Raw genomic sequence first — 7,455 nt, forward strand, 5'->3', positions numbered from 1 at the left:
AAGATAAATATAAATACAATGATTATTTATCGTCAATTTTAGGGTGATTATAGAGGTTATAATCTTAATCATGATAAATGATAAATAACTATATAAAAGGGTTTTAAAAAAGTTTCTGAATTTTGAATGATATGTTTCCTATATATTAAAATTACAGGAAAAATAATAATATTTTAAATCCTTTGAAGACCCAAAAGCATAGGGAGGAGGTTGTCATAGTAGACAAATTAATAAACAAAGAGAAGAAGGAAGCGAAACAAAGAGAAGGAAAGGCTCCTCTCACCTATTCATCTCCTCTCCTTTTCTCCTACCATTTAATTTTGATTACCCAGTGGAGTCTTCCCTTCCATTGGATTTGCCCACTCTCGCCATCCAACCCTGCAAAATTCCTCCTTTTTGCCTCTCCATTCCTCCACTCGCTCTCTCTCCAGTCTCCACCTCTTTCCTCTTGCTTTCCTCCTTTCGTCTCCCTCTTCCCGTGGTCTGCTTGGACTCGAAACGAGAATTCTACAGTTTTTTGTTGAAAAGAGGGCTGTTCTTGCTACTTTGTTTTGTGCCCTTTGGGACTGTTCGAACATAGCAAAGTTAAAAAAAAAAAAAAAAAATTCTTCCATTTTATGGCAATTTTGCACATAAAAAAAAATTAGATCTTTAATTTTATTTTTGCGACTTGTTTGTTTTACGTTGATTTCTATTGGGATTATTAGAAGGGGAAGAGGGAAGGATTGGTACAAATGGTAAAGGAAGGACCTTGCCGTCATTGTGGAGTTACAAGTGAGTTCCTTTGCACGTTTGTGAGCGATCCTGGATCTTGGACTTGCTTCCCTGATTTAGTTCTTCCATTATTTTGTTAATTTTGTATTGATTTGCTTTCTGAAAATTAACAGATAATTTGATGCGCAGTAATGGAAATATGCTTTCTGTATTATTTTCTTAGTGTTCTCATCAGTTCCCCCAAATAGCTGGTTACTTGCCTTCAGATTTCATTGCTGAAACATTCTGAATGCATTGTGGAATTAAACGTTGTGCTGGAATTGCTGGGTGAATGTTTGTTTCTTGTCTTCTGTTGCTCGGTTTGCATATCTTCTATGTCTGTGCTTTTCTTAGTTGGTGGGAATCATCCTGGACAATTAATCAAGTCTAATTGAATTGTGTTCTTCGTTCCCTTAGGTTCAGCTCCTAATAATGTTTTGAAATCCCCAAGCGACTTAAATTGTTGCGAGTAGCCTGTCGGAAGCATTATAAACTCTCAGCAATGAATCAAGAGGCAAGAGAAATTCCTGTGGTATACAATTGTATCAGATAGAAGATTTTCATTGCCTTATCCCTGGCCCATAGTCAGGAAAAAGAGAAGACAGCCAGTGCTTGGAGATTGACTGATAATTTTTGCTTACAACTACATAATTCGCACTTTATATTCAGTTACATGACACTGAATTCATTCTTCAGCAGCAAAATAGGAACTGGAGCTTTCTAAAATGCATTTTGTTCTACATTGCAAATTCTGGTGTATCCCAAAATGCGATTTGCAGTATGATTTTGTCTCTAACTCTAAACTTTGAGATATTGTATTAGTGACAAGGAAACTTGTCAGTACTTCCTATGAAGAGTTTCTTTTTGACTAGGCAATGGAAAAGTCCTTACAAGGAGCTGAAGTCTTTATTGGATTACACTGTTGTGTCCTAATCCACATTCATCTTCAAACTGTTTTTTGATGTGATATCCTCTAGCAACATGTCTGTACCTTGAAGCTCATCTACTTGGGGATTTCTGCTCTTCTGTCACTAAGAATATTTAGTAATGATAATGCTCTATCCTATTGTGATCACTTCTTGTGATTCTTGCATACAAGCAAGCACTTGTTTCAAGTAGAAAATGATACCCATGATCTATTTCACTTTGACCTTGTTGACTTGTTCATCTAGAACTTTGAAATTATGAACCTCCTTTATTAATGCCCATGCATACATAGACAGCCTTATTCAGAACTTCAAGTTCTTCTATGACAATTCTGCAGTAGGCCTTTGATAGGAATGCCATCCATGGTGAGGAAAGAGTTATATAAAGGGTTTATCATGTAATATCATCATTTAATTTAAATCATGGAACTAAAAGGCAATAATACTACATCCTGCTGCTTGCAGAAATGTTTAAATTTTCAGAGTACACTATGCTTTATAGTTCTTAGTTCCTTATAAAGCTATCCACAACTTATGTACTTTTTTGTTGAAAATCATTGTTTTTTCATTGTTAGCATAATCCCATAATGTTGATTTCAACTCATATGCTTGTTACTTATGTCTTCTTTGTTTCTTGTGCCTGAGTTAGAGGTGGGATATTGGTTTTAGTTAGTTATGAATTATGATCTAGGTTTGTGCTAGTAATCACTTTCATTATATCAACGAGTATAATTATGCTTTTCATTACTGAACCTTAATGCGAAATAGGTACCCCTCTTTGGCGAAACGGACCACCTGAAAAGCCAATTTTATGCAATGCATGCGGTTCCAGGTGGAGAACCAAGGGTTCATTGACAAACTATGTCCCATTGCATGCTCGAGAAGCGTTCAATGTAAGTGAAGTAAAAGTCCCCTCCAAAATAACTGTATTCTTCAAAGAGAAGAAGCTGCAAAAGAAAAAGGAAAGCAATTATATTTTGGAAGGAGATCGCGAAGTGCAGTATCCTGACCAGTATTGTCACAAGTTTGCCGAGGGAGATACAAGCAATCGATCTAGTTCTGGGTCAGCCATTTCGGGTTCTGATAGTTGTGTAAATTTTGGCATAAATGATGCAAGTGAAATTACAGGTAATCATCCTTTTTGTTTTCTTCTTAAATCGAAGGTGTTAGGTTATGATATTCACTTCAGAGGGCATGAGTAGAGAATCTAAGTCCTTTTCTAACTACTTAAGCATTTGGGCGAATGATAGTTTGACATGGTAGTAGAGCATGGGTCATGTGCTCAAAAACTTCTATAGGCAAGATATTGAAGTTCCTTGTAGTCCTATTAATGATTCTACTCTTTGCTATATAGTTTTTTCTGCTTAGTTCTATTAATGATTATGATCTTACTTTCAAGTTTGGAACATTTAACTGCTCAATGATCAATACTAGGTTTCTTAGCCTTGATATTTTTCTCCTATTCTTTCTAGTAGTGTTTTGTGAGGTAAATGTAAACACCAAAATGCCCTAATCTCATTATAAATTCTGAAACACTTGCACTTCAATTAGTTTTGACAGTCAGCATCCAATATTTGGAAAACTGGAACTTCTTACTTATTCTAAGCTTTGACTATAATTTACAAATTGTTCTTCAATTCCCTTGATCCATTTTTCAGGCTCAGTGCAGTCAAATATATGGGACTCACTAATGCCTTCTAAGAAGAGGACATTTTTGCCTCGCCCAAAGTCTTCTTCCATCGAAAAACTTACGAAGGACCTACATTCCATATTGCATGAAGAACAAGCCTCAAACATGTCCAGAACCACAGAAGAAGACAATTTGCTTTATGAAAGTGGAACTCCATTTGATTCTTCTGAGATTGGCTATGGAGGCATACTGATTAAACATCCATATGCAAAATCTGTCGAGGAAGAATCAGAAGCTAGCTCATTTTCAGTAGATAAACTTAAAACTATAAAAGAAGGTTATTCAAGCTCAACATCGTTTCCTGTAAATAGTGAGGACAAAGGAGCCAGTTGTACTAAATCAGGGATGGACACAATGAAGTCAACCTCACAAGTATCCCGACATACCGACAACAGGTACTATCTTAAGGCTTCACTTATTGACATTGAAAGAGTACTCCAGGAACATGCTAATAGCTTTAAAATTAGGTTGACATGGAATTTGAACTTCCATCTGTCCTTCGCAGGGACACAATTTCTCATGAACAAATAATCATGTTACAAGATAGAGAATCTCCCTTGGGTTATGCAGATTTAAGTGTAAGAATCTTGTTTTCTATGTCGACAGAATGTAGTTTTATATGTCAGCTAGTGTTATATAATCATCTATAATGTGCCATATGTATGTGACTGGTAAGAATATAAAAGAACAGAAATGGTCTCTTTCCTATCGGCTTAAGTTTTGGGGACCAGTGACTTTAATCAACATTAATATGGTAGAATATATAGCAAGCGCAGTATAGGTTTTTGTGTTTGAATCTCAACAACGCCACTAAGCATTTCGATAAGTGGTCTTTCATTCAAATTTAAGGCCAAAGTATAAAATAACTAAGATTTTTATTGCTCATTCTTGTTTCATAGGCTATTTTTAACTTCGAGGGTTTCACTAAATATCTGACATACGAGGAACAACATAGATTGATGAAATATCTACCATGTATCGACACTACTAAACCTCCTGAAAGGTTAGTTACATTTCTATAGTTTTACTTTCTAGTTCTTGTGCTAATTGTTAATTTGGCAGCCTCAAAACAATGTTCTCAAGTTCCCAATTTTTGGAGACATTTTCTCACTTCCAGCTTCTGCTTCGGGAAGGAGTTTTCGATCTCTCATTGCCCAAAACAAATGTTGAAGAGTGCAAAACTTTAAGGAGGCTCGTATTACGAAACTGCAGAAGGTTTGAATGGTTACGACTCTACCAAAAATTGAAGGTAAAAGAACTTATATATGCAAAGCATATATATGGCATGTGTTATATTCTGACTGATATCTTGCCTCAATTCTTGTAGGATGCATCCTCTAAGATCAGAGAAGGAGATGGAACACTGACCAAACTTACATTTCCTCGAGTTTACAATTTCACATCCCTGAAACGACAGAGGGACAAGCAAAATCTTAACTCTTCAGGTTTGTTTCTTTGATTGATCAGCTGTATGAATGTGCCCAATCTTCCATAGTGTTCATCAGGAAGCCTGTGCTACTTTGATCTATCTCGTATATGATTACCCCCTAAATGAGCATCAAAATATATGGATTCAATGGTTTTCTCTATCACAAATAGACATAGAAAGTGAAAAGTTCTCAGAAGAAACATGCACGTTAATGTTGATTTCCCTATGCCATATTGGAACATCGGGGACCAACGGTAGTAGAGTAGTAATCAAGGCAAACCAGGTCATGCTAATTACTAAAGCTTAAACCGTCGGGACCAATTAGATGCCGCCTTTATGTTGAAGCATCTCTGACATTGTAAGATCTTGCAAAAGAAAAAGATTTGGTCATAGTCCAAATTGAACATCATGATGATGCTTCTCTTTTTTCGGTTATTAGGACCACATCGAATACTTCATAATATAACCTATGAGTTGAAGATGCATTCACTGTACAGGATGTAAATTGTGTCAAATATAACTTGTTGTTTAAATAAAGTTACAATCTCAAGATGTTTTCCTTTTTTGCTGATAAATAATTCTTAACCTCTAGCTACTTCAAACTGAATTAGGCTAGACAGTCAATGAAGAGTTATGATTCATGTAGCTGGCTCCAAATAATTGAAACAAACTTGGGTCGATATTGATGATGATGATCTAGCTGTGCACTTTCGATGAATAGTTATTATTTGAAATTTTGTCTCCTGATACAATCAGTGTATTCTGTTAATTTCAGATATCAAAAATCTTGTGAAAAGTGCTAAAAGGGCATGCAAGCCTGAGCTGATGAATCATCATCCTTCAGTATCTGCAAATCAGCTGGAATCTAGTGCAGTTTCAAAAGTAACCGACGATGTGAATGAGTTTCTCGACCATGAGGATTGTTGCTTCAGTCCGAGAAGCTTTTTTACTTCTCTTCCGGATAGTAACTACACGATGTTCATAGCCGATAGCACTGAAGATGACTTGCTTCTCGATGTGCCCCCCGGCATATCATTTCCTGAAGCACAACTCTTGTGCCATCCTCAGGAACAGAAGGCGAGCCTAAATGGTTTGCCTAGAGACATTGGAGTTGAAGATCGCGATCGGCCATCTTCGAGTTTCAGTAATAGATAATCATCAAGGGTCTGATAACAGAAAGGACTGCAGCCAAGTAGTTGAGAGATCGATCGATCTACTTATTTCAAGTATGCTACAACACTGACGACATTATATTGAAATTATGGACTGGCTTGGGCTGGTTTTTTGCTCTTGTATTATTAACCATGACAAAATAGTTTGTCAAACAATTGAAAAATAGAATTGAAAAATAATATAAAATTGATGCAACATTATGATTTACTAAATTTGTCGTAAGGGATTATTTGCAGTTTATCGTATTGAAGTTTTGCCGTGTAATTTGAAGTGCGTACCAATACGAGAAATAATGGATGGAATTGGAGATGTCCGATGTCAATGGTCAACGTGGAATCTAAGAAGGAAATTTGACCCGACGACTTTGACAATCCTGCGCGTGACTTCGTGTATTAGAACTGTGATGGATAAAATTTGTAGTATATTCTTATTTTTTAAAATGAAAGGGTGTTTTTGATAGAAGACAAATCAATAGTGCCGGACCAACTCCCGTTACGAACTCCAGTTGGGCAACTCCCACGTTTCGGATATTTATAACGGGACTACAAAACAGTAGGCGTTATATTATTCGTATCCGAACCCCCAGGCCCCCCCTCGGTTCGCCTTTCCTTCCCAAAACCGGCGCGCGATGGCGAGCTACGGCGGCCTTCTCCGGCGCTTCCCCTCCGTGGTCCAGCGCGGCAGAGAAGGCGTCCGATATGCACGCAAGGCCCTGGTTCGCTTCGCCCGTCCCCAGTCCTTCGCCGTGCCGGCCGACGACGAAGCCGCTGCCGTCCGCGCCGTCCGAAACCTCCGCTCCTTCCGCTTCCATTACGCCTTCCTCCTATGGTTCCTCCTCCTCGCCTCCCTTTTCCCCCGTCGCCGCCACACCATGCTCTTCCTCATGGCCGCCTCCAAACTCGCTCTCTTCTTCGGCGCATTCCTCAAGGTCTTCCCCAATTCCACTCTTCTCCGACGCATCGTCGAACGAAGAGTCATGGGCGCGCTTGTGGCCTTCGTGATCGGCGCCGAGATCGTGGCGACGGGAGCTGTGCTGCAGTTTTTGGTGGCGATGGCCGTCGGCGTGCCCTTGGTGCTGCTCCACGCGGTGTTCCGAGCGCGGGACGACTTGGCGACTGACGTCGTCGAGACAGCGGCGGTTGCGAACGGTGGAGAATTTCGGCAGATGGCGGAGAAGGAGAAAAAGGAAGATCTCGAATTGGGTTCTCAGCGACCGTAGCCATAATTATAGTCTTTATAAGCAAAATTGAGGCTGTGAGACTGGAGAGGAAGCAGCAATTAGTGACGTTCGATCTTCGAAAACTAAGCATTTCTTTAGTTTTATAAGCAAAGTTGAAGCTATGTTAGAATTTATGCTTATATTTCTCTGGTTTAGTCTAAGAATTAAAAAGCAATACTTTGTTCTGATTTCCTCAGGATCTGTAATAGGACTAACCGATTTTGTTTTTCTCCAAGTCTGTCGAGTTAATTACTTTATTTTTCCA

General features: G+C 38.5%; 2 protein-coding genes across 2 annotated transcripts; both read left to right on the plus strand.

Annotated features, from left to right (window-relative positions):
• The first annotated feature begins 223 nt into the window (after positions 1–223).
• On the plus strand, positions 224–6,166 carry LOC121980949 (GATA transcription factor 27-like). Its single transcript, XM_042533233.1, has 8 exons — positions 224–774; positions 2,448–2,807; positions 3,338–3,764; positions 3,875–3,947; positions 4,269–4,372; positions 4,432–4,618; positions 4,697–4,814; positions 5,574–6,166. Exons 1-8 carry the CDS (start codon positions 735–737, stop codon positions 5,951–5,953), a joined length of 1,689 nt encoding a protein of 562 aa, XP_042389167.1. The 5' UTR covers positions 224–734; the 3' UTR covers positions 5,954–6,166.
• A 347-nt stretch (positions 6,167–6,513) lies between these two features.
• Positions 6,514–7,455, plus strand: LOC121983003 (PRA1 family protein D-like). Its single transcript, XM_042535995.1, has one exon. It carries the CDS (start codon positions 6,600–6,602, stop codon positions 7,188–7,190), a length of 591 nt encoding a protein of 196 aa, XP_042391929.1. The 5' UTR covers positions 6,514–6,599; the 3' UTR covers positions 7,191–7,455.

The sequence above is a fragment of the Zingiber officinale genome, chromosome 5A (assembly GCF_018446385.1).
Source record: "Zingiber officinale cultivar Zhangliang chromosome 5A, Zo_v1.1, whole genome shotgun sequence".
NCBI classification, from domain to species: domain Eukaryota; kingdom Viridiplantae; phylum Streptophyta; class Magnoliopsida; order Zingiberales; family Zingiberaceae; genus Zingiber; species Zingiber officinale.